Source organism: Sinohyriopsis cumingii, chromosome 15 (genome assembly GCF_028554795.1).
Source record: "Sinohyriopsis cumingii isolate HCF-2022 chromosome 15, ASM2855479v2, whole genome shotgun sequence".
NCBI lineage: Eukaryota > Metazoa > Mollusca > Bivalvia > Unionida > Unionidae > Sinohyriopsis > Sinohyriopsis cumingii.
The window spans coordinates 122,076,015-122,096,687 of record NC_142975.1 but is presented as its reverse complement, the minus strand read 5'-3'; the positions used below and the strand labels follow the sequence as shown (position 1 = coordinate 122,096,687).

General features: G+C 34.4%; 1 protein-coding gene across 1 annotated transcript in view; it reads left to right on the top strand.

Moving 5' to 3' along the window:
• Positions 1 to 20,454, top strand: part of LOC149782634 (calcium-transporting ATPase type 2C member 1-like) — a 126,392-nt gene extending 105,938 nt beyond the window's left edge. The window contains exons 21-23 of the mRNA XM_089934123.1: positions 4,501 to 4,596; positions 7,201 to 7,342; positions 8,989 to 20,454. Coding sequence (XP_089790249.1) covers positions 4,501 to 4,596; positions 7,201 to 7,342; positions 8,989 to 9,113 — 363 coding nt within the window. The 3' untranslated portion in view covers positions 9,114 to 20,454. The remainder of the gene's footprint in view (positions 1 to 4,500; positions 4,597 to 7,200; positions 7,343 to 8,988) is intronic.
• The last annotated feature ends 219 nt before the right edge of the window (positions 20,455 to 20,673 follow it).

Sequence of the window (20,673 nt, the reverse complement as noted above, 5' to 3'; positions counted from 1 at the left end):
AAATGTTCTTGGAAGTCTTGAACCCTTTCTGTACCACAATTGGGGAGTTCCTCGTAGTTTTAGACCCTTTCCCTCTTTTTTGGAAGTCTTTATTCCATAACTGGTTGCTTTGTTTAATGCCATCCCAGCAGCAGTTCCAACAACACCAAGTGGAGCTGTTTTTGCAACAGCTGTGGCTGCATATGCTGGTATAGCTGCGAGAAGTGGAAATATACCACCCATCTTGACTGCATCTTTAATGGCACCCGCAGAAAGATTAAGTCGTACTGAAGTGCCTGAGTTGACGTTATGTCAGTGATAGTTTATTTGGACCACCTGTGATCTGATCTTGTTTTAGTGCTATTTTTGTCCTGCATTTATTTGCTGATTTGGATTGAAGCTTTTTAATCTGACCAGGAGTCCAACTGACTCTAACGTGATGATATGACATTATAATATCATGAGTGATTTAATTACATGTTTGGAAAACATTTACATGTTTTCCACTGGGGAATTAGTAACTCTCATTCATCCACCAACACCTTTGTCTGAGAGCATAACAGCGATTGCTCTGTAACCATCAGGAACAATTGGGGGACCAGGTATTCTTGGTGGTGATCGTGCTACATGAGCTGGAAAGTGTATATCAACGACAGATTGCCTGTAAGTCTAAATGTTCCAACGAATGTAATATATTGGATACAGTATTGTAAAATCGTGATGAGATATCTGCAAACCAGAATCAACATTCTGATCACGCCCCATAAATGTCATCAACTGATGATAAGCATGTGCTACATGATTGCAATCAAAACTCAGTAATACTTCTTCGGATGGTTCCTGATGCCCATTTATCCTTAAAGAAACTTCACTAACTCCAAGCATGTAAAATTCCATTAAATTTTGTGTTTGTGTGTTTTCTCGTGCATTTTCCTGAAATGCGATGAATATATGTCATGGTGCAGAAACACCATGCTGTGATGCTATCTGCCATGTAAACAAACCAGCAAATTCACTTGAAATACTGTCTTTTGTCATCGTCAACTATAACAGTGTTGATTTACCACCGTGACTCATAAAAGAGAGTAACTGTTGTTCTTTGTCGATCGATGGAGTCATTACTGGCATCCACAATGAAAGTTTTGTTAGTCTTACTATACATTCTCCAACTGCACCGGGTTGCCATATTGCCAGATTGTATCGTTGTCGTTATCTTTTCTAAACAGCACAACTGTATGCTTGGCTCCGAAAATAATCTTTCTGACAAAATCCAAATATATGTGATAGTGGAATCACACATGAAAATTCTATTTCACCATTTAACATTAATCTACCTGTGGCAAATCCTAAGTTGAATTCTGGATTAGCATCATGAACCACCAGCCACACATCAGCGTCAGCGTCATCAGCAGCGTTTCTTGGTCATCTTATATTGTCCGCTTACTGGATGATCAGTTGTATCCTTTGCAAACATCATTGATGAACCAGCTGATCTTGAGTAATCATTGCTGTATCTTGCAAGGCCAAGTATCGTCGTGGCAATATTGACGTTTTCCAGGCATGATTCAATGGGTCTTTCATCAATCATGTATATGGCACTTTTTACCATTATTAACAAAGCCAGAACAATCACCAATTCTGATTCCTGTACCATCTGCTTGTAAAAGTCTACCTTCTACTTCAGTAAATGCGTCAGCGGGTAAGAAATATCTGCTTGTATCCTGAACTTGAAGTTCTATTCGTCCATGCTGATTTGTCTGTCGTGCGTCATAATAATAATATTGATAATTGTGCACAGATTCATCTTTGAGAATTGCCGCATCGATGTAAAATGCTGGATCAGGTACAAGTTTAAACACTTTATTATAATTTTTTTTGTATAACACGGACACCACTTCCAGCTATCAGACTATCAGTTATATTTTTTTCTTTTTCTGATAGTGGTACACCAGCCAACTCTGCTAGTTTCTGATTTGCAGCTAGATTTGTTATTTTACTGACATTTGAAGGCATAACTTTAGTACTGGGTAATTTTACTGATTGCAGTTTTTGTCGTATTAATCATGCTAGTCTATCCTTGATTGGCGAAAATGCTTTACTAGCTACATCACCAATACCTTTTTCACGAACGTCAGTAGCTTTCATTCCCAAGTTGCTTTGCAGTCAGCATTGCTTTTGGGGCTATCCTTCTAAATAAACCCTAAACAACATCACTGAGTCCATCTCTGTAGGTAGTTTTATATGTTGGTAATCACAAATTTATAACCTGACCATTACAGGTCCACGTTGTGCATTATGTATGATCATCTTATTTTCTTGTCACTGATCTAATTGCATACCCTCAATCACTGCGGTAATCATCAACGCTTTCATCGATGAGGGACCGATAAACATTAATGTCCATAATACCGACTATAAAAAATCATTGACAAATATCAGCTGCTTATTCATAATTTCTGGGGAATTATTACCAGCTCGTCTTCGGCCAATCAGAATTTCAAATCGTTCAACATTGACAAGGACGTTATTGGGACATGGAGTAACAAGACCACTTTCTCGAGTAACAAGACCACATCCAGTTGCTCCTTCTTCCTCACTTGTTGTTTTTTCTGGGTTTTTTTCTTCCATGCTCTTGAGGCTGATTTTCTTTTTGTTCTTGCTTTTTCTTCTTTCAGTCTCCTTTCTTGTTTTACTTGTTCAATAAACTAATATACTGTATTGTTAAAGAAGTCAAATTTATTATTATCTTGCTCAGATCTGATTTGTGGAGTTTCATTAGCGATGTGATATATATCCCTGCCCAAATCAGCAGTTTTGATAGTATTAACTTATTCAGGTTTCATATATCTTTCTATCATGATATCCATACGCAGCAATATTAATTACTTGGTTTGGGACTTTGATAGCGGTAATACCATTGGGCGTGAGTTTATGATGTTAATTCTGATTCTTGGCAGAGGTTGTGGTTGAACTTCAGGTTGTGGTTGAGGAGGTTGCTGGGGTGGTGGTTGAGCTGCTTGAAAACGGCCAACAATATCAATAGGTAATGTCTCAAGAGCTCTTTGAGCCACCTCAGTTGCTGTAACAGTTTTCTTGGTTGTTTCAACAATTGGTTTAAATAACTGTTCTGTACCTTCTATAAATTCCACCAGAGACTCCTGATGTGCTTGTAGTTGTTACTTGACAAAATCACAGATGGGGAGGTATTTATTAAATGCTTCTAGTCACTCTGAAGCTAATCTAGCTGTGTGAGATTCCATTATTGATATAACAGTGATTTAATTTCTCACACACTACAGCAGCAGGGAAGGTGATGACCAACAGCGAGTGTCTGGGTGGGTACAAAAAATACACATACAAATTTGAAAACACAAGCAACAAAGATAAAGTAACAGAATGAGCTGGGGCCCCGAGTGGCCGAGTGGTCTAAAGCGCTCTTCGTTACGGATCACTGCCATCTCACCTCTGTCTGCGGCGGTTCGAGTCTAAGATTCAGCCAATGTGGGCATGTGAGAAAGCCTGCCAGTAGCTTCTCGTGGGTCGGTGGTTCTTTCCGGGGTTTTCCGGGTTCTTCCTCCACCATTAATACTGGCCGCCATGTATAGCCTATCGTGCTGAAAAATGGCGTTAAACCCCACAACAACAACAACAGAATGAGCTAACCCAATTATAGAAAATCTTGATCAGTTAGAGACTTCGATTTGATGTTATTGACCTTGTATTTTCATGTTTTTTTCGTAGGAAGCTTTATTTTCAAAGAGGACTTGCTTTAAAATTGGTCTGTTCGCCCTCCCTGCTGCTAATATTGACAGGTTGACTGTGTGTGTAAAGTTTCCTCTGACAACTGAAGTTTAAATGTATCACAGAATATGATAGGTATAGTCAGGTCTAGTCTGATGTAAAACAATCCATTTTCAGTCAAAAATAATTGAATATACCTGACTGATAAACATGTGCAGTTGTCACGAGCTCCCAGAAATTGTTTACATCATTACATTGTAAAAATACCTTAATTGCTTTAATATTATTAGGGACTTATTTCCTGCAACCTCTGTCATCCAGTCCCCACAGAAAGGCCCCAAAATTGTCTTGGCTTTCCGATCTATTTACTGCACAAGAAGAAAATTCCTTGATACCATTATAAGTACCTCCCCTGTCTGTAGGCACATTATACTAATGCATTTTCAGTAGTAAATCTATGGAAATACCATAATATTGAAAAACAGCAGTTTTCATTGTGCTTCATGTTCGCCTTGAAATCACAATCATTCCATCAAAGAGCATAAAAATAAATTGCATATGGATGTGAAGATTCAAGTGCAAAGCAATAACTGTTGTATATTTTTGTGATACTGCAATATTAAAAGCTGGAAAAACAGTAGGTATCCAAATATTGTTATTCAGTTTTGTAAAATAACGCAGTGAATTTCCAGATATTGTTATTCAGTTTATAAAATGACACATCACATATCCAAATATTGTGTCTCTGTTTTGTAAAATAACACAAACTTCTTGTTTCAGATGAGTGACAACAAGATCACCCCTAGAGATACAACAATGACCTTCACCTGCTTTGTATTCTTTGATATGTTCAATGCTCTTAGTTGTCGGTCTCAGGTGAGTTCCAAAGCCACACTCTATATCGATGTATTTTACATTCATATTTACATTTTTTAAATATCAGGACTTATAAAATAAATGCAAGAAAGGTAATGTATGCAGTATTGCATAATGATTCCCCCCATCTCATTCAAAATTATTCATGCTATTAATTTATATGAGGTTTTGGTATTGAGTCAATACAGTGATCCCCCTCTTTTATGCCACCCCTTATGTATTGGGAAAAGTGGCCTTAAAAAATGGGTGGTCTTTCCAGAGGGGGACTAAATTTTTTGAGAAGTATATGTAATGTGCATAGTAAGAAAGCTACATGTTTCAATGCATTTAATATCTTCGTTTAACAGTAACATTAATTATTAAAAGCTATTAAAATGTTCTTCTTTTATAATAACTTATTTCAACTGAATATACATTAATAGTTCTTATTTTTGGTGTAAGTGTGATACGCGAGTGGCTATTGTTGTCATGCACATTGCAATGCCATCCAAAAACGTCATTTAAATCTTTCTATGTATAATTCTCTTTCCATTTGCTCCATTTTCCCACTGCTGCTGAATAATCTTCATATAGGTAATGACATTGTTTGAGTCTTTTCAGCATAAAATTGTTTTATTCGAGTCTTTTTTACATATAAATTTTCACCAAGTCCCCCCTTCCCACCCCACCCGATGTTGTCGAGTAAATAACCGACTTTATTCTAAAGTAATATGTCCCCGTTTATGTGATTACATGTTAATGTATGTAATGATTTATTCAGATGTTGCTAACTGTATGTTTTTTAATTATGTAGACGAAACTTTTGTAGAGTTGACAAAATGCCTTCTTTGTAAAGGAAGCGATAAATGTATTGTCACAGGATTTTTTGGTCTTTGTCTGGTAACCTGTTTTGTTCAAGGTTAATGTCTCTGTGTGTTAATCCACAAAATCTATATTTAGCCTATGCTGACCATGTTATGATCTTGACAGTGATGTCAGGTTGTAATCATCAAAGAGAAGAACTCGACAGATGTGTGAAGCCCAAAACTCTATCATAACACTGTTGAGCCCATTTCCTGTAAATGTCAGCTTTTATAGATGATGATATCATATTAATCTTACTGTTACATGTACTTTAGTAAACACTTCTTTCAGTAATGGAAACCTGACATTGGGAGACATGTATCGACAGTAGAGATAATCTGATTACTTACCTTACGTCACAGTATGAATTATTTATTCGTTCTGGACACATTTGAAATAAAAAGTGGCTGCTTGTGAGGGCATCATTTTACATTTTTGTACTAATATGCTGGTCATGTTAGAGGGGTGGCCATTCTTGAGGGGTACTTTTGAACACAAACTTGTTGGTGCCAAGGGATTCTAGCTGTAAGAAGCAGGTTGCCGCTAGTCAGATGGGCCGTTCAAGAGGGGGACCACTTTACACAGTATTGCATATTGATTCATCCTTGCATACAAAACCATTCATATCATTTCTGACCATGAGGCTTTCATATTTAGGCACTACACAATATTGCAGATTGATTCCCCTTGACATACAAAACATTTCATATCATTTGTGACCATGAGGTCTTGGCATTTAGTCACTACACCATACTGCATATCGATTCCCCCGACATACAAAACCATTCATATAATTTCTTTCTGTGAGATCATGGTATTTAGTTGCTACGCAATATTGCATATTGATTCCCACTGACATATAAAACTATATCATTTCTGTTCATGAGTTCTTGGTATTTATTCAATACACAGTATTTTTACTCCCATTTCTCTTATCTGCAAAAGATGATATTGTGGTTACAGTCTGCTCTTTCATCCATCAGTCTGTCATCAAGATTGAGTAAAAGTTCGGTTGATTTTTTAAAATTAATTTGAAAAGGCTATATAATTCTGTTTGCCTCCCAGGATTAAAATGGAATAATAAGATATAATAATTCACTAAAATTTAAACATGGAGAAGGAATTTTATGTGATGCTGATACTGCTAATGACCCTGTAGTATTGATGATATAATACAGATTAGTAATAATGAGGACAAAGAGGAATACTGACGATTAGTAATAATACAGGTGTGGAGTTGTATGTGATTGTGATTTTGTTAATGGAGGTATAATGGTGATTACTAATAATGAGGATAAATAGGAATGGTGGTGATTAATAATAAGGAGGACATTGTGAAATGGTGATTAGTAATACTGAGGACAAGGAGGAATGGTGGTGATCAGTAATAATGAGGACAAACAGGAATGGCTGTGATTAGTAATAATAAGGACAAGGAGAAATGGTGATTAGTAATACTGAGGACAAACAGGAATGGTGGTGATTAGTAATAATGATAACAGAGAAATGGTGGTGATCAGTAATGATGAAGACAAAGAGAAATGGTGGTGATCAGTAATAATGAGGACAAAGAGAAATGGTGGTATTTGTAACAATGAAGACAAGAAGAAATTGTGATTGCTAATACTGAGGACAAACAGGAATGGTGTTGATTAGTAATAATGAAGACAAAATGGAATGGTGGTGGTTACTAATTATGAGGGCAAGGAAAGATTACAGGACTTTCTTGATATTATAATTGTCATTACTTTTATTTTTCAGACCAAATCAATATTCCAAGTTGGTTTTTTCACCAACAAGATGTTTCTGTTTGCAGTGGGTGGGTCTATTATAGGACAACTGCTAGTTATTTACTTCCCTCCTCTTCAAGCTGTCTTTCAAACTGAGGCTCTGCATCTCTCAGGTAAGTCAGACCTATATATAGTGGATCAGGTAAATCAAACCTGTATATAGTGGATCAGGTAAGTCAAACCTATATATAGTGGATCAGGTAAGTCAGACCTATATATAGTGGATCAGGTAAGTCAGGCCTATATATATATAGTAGATTAGGTAAATCAAACCTGTATATAGTAGATCAGGTAAATCAAACCTGTATATATATAGTGGATCAGGTAAGTCAGACCTATATATAGTGGATCAGGTAAGTCAGACCTATATAAAGTAGATCAGGTAAATCAAACCTGTATATAGTGGATGAGATAAGTCAAACCTGTATATAATGGATCAGGTAAGTCATACCTGTATATAGAAGAGATTTTCCACTTAATGATGCATTTTATTTCTTTTAATTTTTTAAATTATTTTGTATAGTTATATTCTATTTTCTGCCTTACATTTTGTTCAGTTCGTCTCTTCTGTGATGCGGGTTGACACCTGTAAGAAATGGTTGCAGTATGTCTTCAAGCCAGTCTGTAACTTCATTGTCAACTGTCTCTGCAACATTGCTGTATGTCAGTTTAAAATTTGACTTGGGTCAACTGTCTGTAAGGCAGTCTATTATTTCATTGTTAACTGCCTGTCTGTGCAGTATAACTATAAACAGTCTATATCTTCAAAGTCAGTTTTCTGTGCAGTATAGCTGTAAGCCAGAGTGTGGCAAAAAATATCAACATGTCATGGGTGGGACACAATGTCAGACAATTAATTTGTGATGTACCTCTGTAAGGGGGCAATAATCACCGGACCATTGTATTATGGTAGGGCAATACCTTCATCAGTTCTCCCATAATTAGGTAATATCAAGCCTGACACATTCCTGGCTGGCTGAGCATCCCTGGTTGACTAATATTCAAAATCTACACAAATGTTACTGCTACTGTTTGTAGATATATATCTTAAGTTTACATGTATGAAATTGTGTTGTCAGAAAACAGTCTTGGATGAAAATCTGCAAAATCCACTCCACCAACACCTCCGGTTTATTTTACATTAATTTGTTATCAGTACAAGTATTAAAGCCTTCTTAATGCATCAAATGTTTTTAACATTTCTGTACAATTGAAATTTGTCCACATTTCTGTATAAATAAAACAATGTCTTTGTCTATATTTCTATATAAATAAAACTTGTCTGTGTCTACATTTCTGTATAAATAAAACTTGTCTGTGTCTACATTTCTGTATAAATAAAACTTGTCTTTATCTACATTTCTATATATTTAAAACTTGTATTTGTCTACATTTCTGTATAAATAAAACTTGTCTGTGTCTACATTTCTGTATAAATAAAACTTGTCTTTATCTACATTTCTATATATTTAAAACTTGTATTTGTCTACATTTCTGTATAAATAAAACTTGTCTTTATCTACATTTCTATATATTTAAAACTTGTATTTGTCTACATTTCTGTATAAATAAAACTTGTCTGTGTCTACATTTCTGTATAAATAAAACTTGTCTTTATCTACATTTCTGTATATTTAAAACTTGTATTGGTCTACATTTCTGTATAAATAAAGCTTGTCTTTATCTACATTTCTGTATATTTAAAAACTTGTATTTGTCTACATTTCTGTACAATTAAAACCTTGTCTACTTTTTTCAGATTTTGTCTTCTTGATTGGATTAACATCTTCCGTTTTTATTGTCTCTGAAGTACGGAAGTTCATTCAGCGAGTTTTAGAACAAAGGCAGAAGCTAAAGTCAGAATATTCTTACTTTCCTGTATGACGACCCATGGACTTAGATATCTCTGCCAGTAATATCTTCATTTCTTTGTTCTATTTTTATTTAAATATTTACATGTAGAATAAAAGAATTTTATTTTAACCATTAAAATTTGTACAGAATAGTTCAAATTTGATTTTTATATGATTTCTAAAATATAAAATCCCACAAGAATTTTCCATTAGATATGGAACTGAAGATACTTTTTTGAACATTTTGATATGCCACAATCTATTTAGCGTCTTCTGAGTAGAGTAGTACATGTATTAGAGAATTGTATAAATTGTTGCCCAATATGAGATTCTTCCAATATTTGCAATTATTATGCTTCTTTTTTATGTCAGTCAATTTTGCAGAATGCTATGTGATATATTTTCAAAGAATACATAAACACAGTTATGTGAAGATTTGAGGCAAATAAATAAAGAATATTATGCTTTGAAAGATCAAATACATTTTCCCTTTTCACAGTAATGTATAAAACAGCTGAAATAATTTCAGTGCTCTCTGAGTTTTTGTGGACAAAATTTACAAGAAGTGATTTTTATATGTCTGCCATAAGATGGAATGTATTATGTTATAATGGTGTTCATCTGTCTCATTGTTAAGTTTCATTACCAAACGAGTTACTATGTGTACCATATTATAATGATGTCCATCTGTCTTGAGTTAAAATTTGTTACCACATGAGAACTCAGAATGTTCACCATCATATTTAAATGATTTTCTTGTTTTTCCATTAAGCTTCGTTTCCACATGATAATTCATGTTTTCCACCATTCACAGTTACCCAACTTTGCCTTTGGGGGTAAGAAAGAAGCATTTGGGGCCAACAGGTCATGGTCACTGCAACTGAAAGAAAATTGGTTTCTACACAATAACTTGAGTTTTCTGCCATCAACAGTTATCGTACCTAGATGGTTTGCACATCAGTTAAAGAAGAAACCTTTTAATTTCAGAGTCAAGAGTTCAAAGGTCAGAACCACACTGATTAAAAGAATACAAATGGTTTCTGTATCATAACATTAGTTCTGTGTCACTTGCCTGATTCGAACTTTGTGGATGTCTCATGCTCAGAGGAGAGAAGATACATACTGATTTGGGGTCAAAGGTCAGATTGACAGAACAAAAATGGTTTCTGCACAGTAGCTTTATTTCTACAACATAGACCTGTCCCAAGCTTTGTTAACTTTTCAGTTCTCAGCCATCTGCCATTACCAAAGTTTGTGGATGGCTCCATTCTTTCAAGAAACTGGTATGTAAGTGTTGGGATTGTATTCAAATCATGATGCGATTGATATGGCAGCTTTATCTTTTACTATCTGATCATGGTTGTAGAGTGGTATAATTCATGATATAATGTGTTTTGAAACATCTTCTGAAATATGTCCTTATGCAAATGAAGCTTAAAAATCAGATGTTTCATTTGAACTGGATATTTATTGACACATTTGAACTGGAGATTTATTGACACATTTGAACTAGAGATTTATTGACACATTTGAACTGGAGATTTATTGACACATTTGAACTAGAGATTTATTGACACATTTGAACTGGAGATTTATTGACACATTTGAACTGGAGATTTATTGACACATTTGTTTAACAAAAATGGGAAATAAATTCATTGGAATTTTATGTATGTAAATATTTTTTTGCAAAGATCTTTTTAATTAACAAATACGGAAATTGTATTTTGCACACCCAAAAGAATAATGATAGATGTTGGAAGTGCCTTAAATGTGGACAAGTTCTTTAAAGATGGATTGAAATTCATTCTGAAAAAGTTGCGAAACTTACATGTTTTTGTGAAACTTCCACAGGTTTGTGGTGAACCTTCCTCAGGCTTGTTGTGAAACTTCCACAGGTTGTAAAACTTCCACAGGCTTGTTGTGAAACTTCCACAGGCTTGCATTCTGTTTTTTACTTTTGATTATGACTGAACATGAATAAATTAGCATACTTTATGAACTCCATGTAATTTGGCTGTATTTAATATCTGTTATAATCAAATATGACATTAAAATGGAAAGAATTACTTCAGGTAATTCAAACTTTATTATGTCCATCAGTTACATGACATTGTGTTTTTGATGACAGCATCTCAGTAAAGAGATGAGATTGTTCTGTAAATAATTTCAGTTTTAACAAACCTCAAATTTAAACAAATAAAGTACATTATATTATATTTTCAGAAGTATCTTTCACATTGGAAATACAAAACACATCTTACCAATAACTCATTAATATGCTACGCAACCCTTATTCATATTAATTACTGCCCCATATCCAATTAATAGAGTCTTCATTATTGCTCCATATCCAGTTATTAAAATCTTTACAAGTTTGTGATCCTAAAATACTAGGACTTCTAGAACATAAATGTACATGTATAATAAATTACATTAGTGATGAAATATTTCAGCTCTTTGATTCCAGGAATCTCAATCTCACATTATAAATTATTGCAGTTTGATTCATACTTTTCTATATCAATACTTGGTTGCAGTATGCATGTATGAGTGGAGAAGAAAAATACACACAATGGGATGTCATTTATCTTTATTATAAGTAGTTTTTTATTTGCAACATGCATGTACAAGTGGAGATGAAAAATACACACTATTTTTAAATCTGTTATCTTTATTTATCATTTTTGGGCAATTTTGACATTTAATAGGGCAGTATAATCATGAGCCTTAGGGCAATTAACTATGCGTAGCCTTAGGGCAATTAACTATGTGTAGCCCTAGGGCAATTAACTTTGTGTATATCTATACTTAAACCTCAAAATGTACTAGTCTAATTTATATCCTTGTATCATATGCTATGGGCATTTGATTTTTAAAAAATGCATTTGCAGTTTTAAAAATTGTTCTAAAATCTTAAATAAGCCACTGCTGTGTGAAAGATTCACCGACTTTTTAGGGGATATGACGTCTTCATTATTGCTCCATGAACAGTATTATTAAGTTGCTTATTATATAATCAAGTACATCAGATTTATCATACAGTGATTATGTAAAATCTTGTGACAAATAGGACAAGGTACAATAGCCAGGAAGTTGTGGAATGGGTCTAATTTATTGTAAATATTTGGATTACTGTCAATTTTGACATAATAGCTTCAGTGACAACATACATTTTTATCCAGTCTTACCAATATTTATATATTTTTTGCATGCTTATTTGCATATCTGTTGTGTTTGTGTGCACGTGTAGGAGGGTTATTTACAAAGTATTGAATAATAATGTATTGTACAACAAACTTTTTTTATTAGCGAACAGTACATCAGTCCATCCACTCAAAGTAACCCCAAGCACCTTTATACACTTTCTCAGCCGGATTATCCAATTATTAAATGCCATTTTTTGTTCTCATTGTTGTATGTTGCTCTTGCACTGAAACAATGTACTTCCAACATCATGACAGCTTTTAAATCATCAGCCCTTCAGTGAATCTTTAATGACAGGATTTAGCCAATAATCACTTGGCGCTAAATCAGAGGTGTCTGGAGGATTTGTCCAATTTTTTTATGCTGTGCTCCTTCAGGAAGTCTGTCTTGATTTATGCACTGATTTGTTGTCATGGAGTGTGTGGATACTTCATGTACATGTTGCCATTGAGTTGATAGATACCTCACGTTTGTGTTGTCAAGAAGTGGATAGATACCTCTTGTGTATGTTGTCGTGGAGTGGATACCATATGAATGTGTTGTCATGGAGTGGATGGATATCTCAAGTACTTGTGTATAAACAGGTATATTTGGTAGTGTTCCACAACTTTTGGCAAGGTAAAAAAATGTCCATTGAAATGTGTGACAAGTCTTGCACAAACATTTTGAGCTTCAAATGATTCTTCAGTGTATAAATTAATGTCTGTGATGATAGAAATATATTCCACTGTGTATCAGGCATCTTGTTTCTTTCCACTGATCAATCACAGACAACAGTCTTCCAGAACTTGGATGATCATCTTCCTTGGATTTGCAACCATCTTTAAAAAGATGAAACCACCAGAAAAAGTATAGGATATGACCAAATTACATCTGTAAATATTAAAAAGATGAAACCACCAGAAAAAGTATAGGATATGACCAAATTACGTATGTAAATATTAAAAAGATGAAACCACCAAAAAAGTATAGGATATGACCAAATTACATCTGTAAATATTAAAAAGATGAAACCACCAAAAAAGTGTCAGATATGACCAAATTACATCTGTAAATATTAAAAAGATGAAATCACCAGAAAAAGTATAGGATATGACTGAATTAACATCAGTAAACTTGATCGCAGTCAGCCTTGATATCAGTTGGAAAGTACCCTCTGATTTTACAATATGCTTCATAACTTAATTATTCTCCTTCACAGTCATATACCTGTGTTACATCACATGCATGTATCTGCCAGGATGCTGCATATACAGGTGCAGATTATTTTATAGAATATCATTTTGTCTGTTGAATGGCATTCAAGTTTTTCCCTTTTCAGATACTCCTTGTACATACAAGACACCTTGAAAAATGTGTGAACTTGGGATGTAGTACAAAGCAGCCTTTATGTGGCACTCAGTGTTTCATTGGTACAAATTCTTAACGTGTTGTACAAGTTGTGAATAATAGCAGCAACAAGATCTGACATTTAACACGAGTGCATAATCATTATTGTATAAGAATATATACTAATTAGTTGTGTGCATTAGAGTGACACATTTTTATACCAGAGTTTGGGATGTTAAACAGTTGATTTGCTCATAACATTCCTGTATCTGTAAATTTGTACTCCCCAATATATCAAGTTGGACAAAAGTATATTGATTACAATAAATACAGTAGCAAGTATAAAGAATATAGTAGTGTGAACAATGAATACGGTACATTTGAGTACATCAAGTACAATGGATATGGTACATTTAGTACATCAGGTACAATGAATATGGTAGTGTGTACATTAAGTGCAATGAATATGGTACATTGAGTACATTAAGTATAATGAATACAATACACTGAGTACATCAAGTACAATGAATAGAGTATGTTGAGTACATCAAGTACAATGAATATGGTAGTGTGTACATTAAGTGCAATGAATATGGTACATTGAGTACATTAAGTATAATGAATACAATACACTGAGTACATCAAGTACAATGAATAGAGTATGTTGAGTACATCAGGTACAATGAATATGGTAGTGTGTACATTAAGTGCAATGAATATGGTACATTGAGTACATTAAGTATAATGAATACAGTACACTGAGTACATCAAGTACAATGAATAGAGTATGTTGAGTACATCAAGTACAATGAATATGGTAGTGTGTACATTGAGTACAATGAATATGGTACATTGAGTACATAAAGTACAATGAGTACAGTACATTCCTTTTTATACAAATTGTGTATCTTACTATGAGAATTAGACAGAAAATATTAATTGACTTCTGTACGATTTATAGCATGTTGAGGGGAGTGAACTGTCCACAGTAGGGTTTCTCACAAAATGTATGTTTGTGTGCATGTATGTGCTTCTGTCTCTGTACATGTGCATCTTTATGTTTGTGTACATGTGCATCTTTGTGTCTTTATATGGTTGTGTACATGTACTTCTGTCTTTCTATGTGTACATGCAGTTGCTTCTGTCTGTCTATATGTTTGTGTAGATGTATGTGCTTCTATCTGTCGGTCGTTATATGGTTGTGTAATTGCATGTGCTTCTGTCTGGCAGTCTGTAAATTACATAATTCTGTGCGTGTCATTTTCAATCCATGATGATAAATTGTTGTGATATTCCAGTGTTTAAATATGTACATATGAACAGAGCTTCTATTCACCTATTTATAAACGTTTAAAAAATTTACAAATGTTTTATAATTAATTATTAATATAGCATTCAGGATTCTTCACCAATTTTTATGTTCTGGTGTTACCGAGGAGTCCACTGCATCAGCACAACTTGGAATCTGTTTATCCTAATTGTCTGGGTCCTTTCTACTTGTCTACATGTTTGTCTGAGTCCTTTCCACTTGTCTGCATGTTTGTCTCAGTCCTTTCCACTTGTCTGCATGCTTGTCTTGGTCCTTTCCACATGTCTTCATGTTTGTCTCAGTCTTTTCCACTTCTCTGCAGGTAGGTATGTTTTAGGAGATGCTGAGAGTGAATCAGTCCATAACTTGCAGACCATCTTTTCAACAGCAAATTTACTTTTAAGGCCACGTCGACTTTGGGACAGGATGGAATGGAGTGCACATCTTTCACTTATTGGTATTAATGAATATCAAGTCAGTACCATGGTAAATGAATGAAATTCACCTAAATAGTACCATGCTAAATGCATGAATTCCCCCATATAGTACCATGCTAAATGCATGAACTCCCCTATACAGTACCATGCTAAATGAATGAAGTCCCCAATACAGAATCATACTAAATGCATGAACTTCCCTATTCAGTACTATACTAAATGCATGAATTCCCCAATACAGTACCATGCTAAATGAATTCCCCAATACAGTACCAAGCTAAATGAATTCCCCATACAGTACCATACTAAATGCACAAACAACCATATACAATACCATACTAAATGCATGAACTCCTCTATACAGTACCATGCTAAATGAATTCCCCAATATAGTACCATGCTAAATGAATGAACTCCAATACAGTACCATGCTAAATACATGAAATTTCCCTATACAGTACCATACTAAATGCATGAATTCCCAATACAGTACCATACTAAATGCATGAACTCCCCATTACAGTACCATGCTAATTCATGAAATTTCCCTATACAGTACAATGCTAAATGCATGAACTCCCCTGTACAGTACCATGCTAAATGAATGAACTCCTCTATACAGTACCATACTAAATCATGAACTCCCTTGTACAGTAACATGCTAAATGAATAAACTCATCAGTACAGTATCATACTAAATGCATGAACTCTCCTATATAGTACCATGCTAAATGCATGAATTCCCCTATACAGTACCATACTAAATGCATGAACAACCCTATACAGTACCATAGTAAATGCATGAATTCCCCATATAGTACCATACTAAATGCATGAACCCCCCTATACAGTACCATACTAAATGCACAAACTCCCCTGTACAGTACCATGCTAAATTAATGAACTCCCTAATACAGTACCATGCTAAATGCATGAACTACCCTATACAGTACCATGCTAAATGCATGAAATCCCCTGTACAGTACCATGCTAAATGCATGAACTCTTCGATACAGTACCATGCTAAATGCATAACTCTCCCATGAAGTATGACGCTCTGTGCATGAAATCTCCTATACAGTACCATGCTAAATGCATGAAATCCCCAATACAGTACCATGCTAAATGAATTCCCCTATACAGTACCATGCTAAATGCATGAACTACCCTATATAGTACCATGCTAAATGCATAACTCTCCTATACAGTACCATGCTAAATGCATGGCTCTCTTATACAGTACCATGCTCAATGCATGAAATCCCCTATACCTTTTCACCCTCTTAAGTCTGACTTGTCATGTTATTGTGTTTAACATTTGCTTACCCGAGCCACACAAGAGACTAAATGAAACTTTTCCCAAGTATATATTCAGACTACACAATGGGTTGTGTACCATAGCCAAACCCTATGCCTTGTTGTTAAGGTAATGTAAAGGAAAAATGTAATTCTAACTATATCCTTGTTCTGAATTTAATTAGAAAAATTGAAGATATTTTAAGTAAATGCAAGTCAGTTATTTATAATGCATAGACAGAGTATTGCATAACATTGCAATGTCTCTTGCTTCGTGATGAAGATCACAGCAAGGAAAAATATCTGACTTGAATCCTTGCATGGAGAAAATCATACGAACCACTTTAGATTTTTTCCTGAAATTTTAATATTATGTATCATGAAACATCAGATTGTCACATTCTATAACCAAGTCACATGTCTCATGGTTAGGCTCATGGCAAGGGAAAATCTAAGAGTGACCTCTGTCCATGTACATGTATAACTCAAAAACCTGAAAACATTTTAACTTATCATGTAACTTATTTTAACTAGTCATGAATCTTGACAGTTATTTTAACTTGTCACGTATCTTGAATGTCTCATGTATTTACAAACCCCCTACCTCAAGGTCACACATCCCCAGAGGTCAGTGTCAAAACTGGTGCTAATATTATTCAGTGACATGTTTCCTTACCTTAGCTGACTCTTCTTAAACCATACCACTATTTTCATAAAATTTTATCTAGGTTTACGCCTTAACATACAGTAGTCAAGTAGCAAGGTCTGATGTAAAGATCATTAATACAGAAAAGGTCACAAGATGCAATTGTCCACACTCAAGTTGCAAAGTGGTTCAGCTTTAACATTTTGATTTTTAAAAATATTGCCATTTTTTAACCCCTAGTAGGTAATATGGAGGGGGGAGAATATAGTTATTGCTATGTCTATCTGTCTTAAAAGATTTTCATATCTGAAACAGTCTTGTGAAACCATTCAAGGTAATTTCATTCAACCTTGGTACACTTGGGAAGCAGGTTGCATAGAAGGGCCATTTGATACTTAGACATTTCCACATCTTGTATATTTTATGTTGCTATGGAAACTGTAGCACAAGTAAATATGTAAGTATAGTTCTAGACCAAAGGTTGCTTTCAGTAGGTGTCTTTATGTAAACGGGATGTCATCTACAGATGTCATGTATCAAAGCGTTTTTTTTTTCTTCGCACTTTGTAGAACATGTTGGATAAAACGATGGCTTTTGACAGTAATTTATTTGCTTTTCAATGACATTATTGCACCGAGGTCATATTATACATTTATATGCCTTTGATTTTAGTTGATTTGTTTTTGTAAGAAGTTATAAGGACCTTTTAGTTGATAGGTGTTTTTATGGACCTAAAAAAAAAAGTGATATGGATGTTTGATTTAGTTGATATGTGTTTATGGAACCAAGTAAAAGTGGTATATAGTGAGGATGAAGTCTGAGATTGATACCAGTTTTGCTTGGATCCATAAATCTCGATACTGACCTCATCAAAAGTCCATTCAAGTTATTCAAGATAATTTAGTGCTTATGAAAGAGTGTATAGTTTTTATTGCAAACTCAACAAGCAACATGTTTTCATAGTGTACAAGAACTTTATCACAATGAAATGTATGATATCTGTTTTCAGTTTTTACTCTAAATACTTAGCAGTCCATGACTCTATGACACTAGTCATTTTCATGTACAGTTCTACACTGAACCAAAAAATTACTGAGGATGCAACCAAATACCCCCCCCAGCAGTTTCCAAATCCAGTGAATGGCCACTGACAGCTAGATACTCACCATATGCTTCAACTACAACCACTTGCATTCTTCATGTATTTTTTGTAGTCTGTATTGTTGAATCCTTTCAAAACATCATCCTTTACATTTAAGCAGTTGTTCTTTGTATCTACCATTGCTATTTATCTGCATGCAGATCGCATAAAATAAAAGTAACATGACATTTATAGACCAGTTTAATATAGTAACTGTATATTCGTCATTTTCTGCTGATCGGGGAGTCTGAAATGTGTTCTGGTGGTGGTCATGTGATCATAATTCCACCAGTATGAGGGAGTCTGAACCTTGTTCTGCTGGTGGTCACATGATCATAATTCCATCAATAGGAGTGAGTTTGAACTGGGTTCTGCTGGTGGTCACTTGATTGGAATTCCATCAATAGGTGTGAGTTTGAACCGGGTTCTGCTGGTGGTCAGATGATCATAATTCCATCAATAAGAGCGAGTTTGAACCATGTTCTGCTGGCGGTCACATGATCATAATTCCACTAATAGAAGGTTAGACATTGTTTTGTATTTTATCAACTTTTGTCCTCGTTTATGTTTGCCTCGGTTTTATTATATCAGATTCACTTTTATATTATTGTCAGTTATCAACCGAGTACTCATTGAACCTTAAAATGTCTTGTGATTTTTTTTGTATGCCACTTGTATGGATAGGGTGCAATATGTTCACTTGTTTAATAACATCAAATACTTTTAGTTCCTTTGGAACTGTATACATTAATGTTTCTGTTGAAATAGTGTATTTTGATGATGTCAGCAAATCTCACAAAAAAATAGTAAATGTTTGAAGAAAGAAAGAAAAAAAAATCCAAATAAAATACAAGCTTTATTGGAGATAATCCTGTATGTTAACCATATGTAATAATTATTATTATGTAAAGTTCTGCTATAAATTGTCATTTTTAAACATTCTATTGTCGGACCAATTGGAATCTTATATTGTTGCATCCCATTATTTTGAAAATGCATTTCTTCCCAAAAAAAATATTGAACTTGAAAAATGATGACCATGCTCAATGTAATTTCTTACATCTGAATTCAACCCAGTCGGTCCATTGTGATCCAGATGTATATGCCTATCAAAAGGTGGAGCTCACTAGGTTATGGTGATGTCTGTCCATCATCCATTACCAATTTCATTTCCACACAATAATTTGAGTTGACCAGTAGCAACAGTTACTAAACTTTGTGGATGGATTGCCCTTGGGATGAGGAAGAATGTTATCAATTTCAGGGTCAAAGGTCAAGGCCGAAAGAAAGAAAAAAATGATTTCTGCACAATAACTCAAGTTCTTCACCATCTACACTTTCAAAGCTTTATGGATACCTTGCACTTGGAGTAAGGAAGAACCCTACTGATTTCAGAGTCAAGATCTCCGTGACTGAAAGAAGAAAAAAATGGTTTCCTGACAATAAACTTAGCTCTGCATAACAGCTTACACTTGAGGCAGGGAAGACCCTTATCAGTTTTGGGGTTGAAGGTCACAGTGACTGAAAGAAAGAATGTAGTTTTTGCACACACAAAATCTGGTATCTAGATAGAGGACTGTTAAACATAGGGCTTGCATGTAACTGTATGTACTTCATAGTACGCTTCCAGGAAACTCCATGTGTTTTTTATGGTGGTAAATTTTTTAAAATTTACTGTGCAATTTGAAATGACATTGCTACATTTGAATATTGCAGTGCTTTTAAGTCTGGAACAGAGTGGATGTAAAATGAAATGGTTGTGACTTTGTCTATTGTTAAGTAATGGATCTTTTATTGTTGTCTCTGATAAGACTTTTTATTCATATTTACTGATATCTGAAGGACATGTCTAAAACAAATCTTCCAGTTATTGTTTGTCTGTTGATAAATTGAATAGTTGAGTAAGTATCTTTATGTTAATAAATTGTATCCTTGTATTAACAGCATTCTGTAAGCATCTTGCACTGAAAGAGATTTTGAGCACTGAAATAAAGGACGTCACTTTCAGTGATTATTGTTGGTATTTTCAGCTGACTGGGATCATATCATCAAGATAATAGGTGTACAATGACTTAGACCCAAGTCATTATACACCAATTGTCGTAGACCTAAGTAATTATACGACAATTGGTGGATAATGACTTACATAGGTCAAAGATAATTGGTGGATAATGACTTACATAGGTCAAAGATAATTGGTGTATAATAACTTGTGTCAAAGATAAT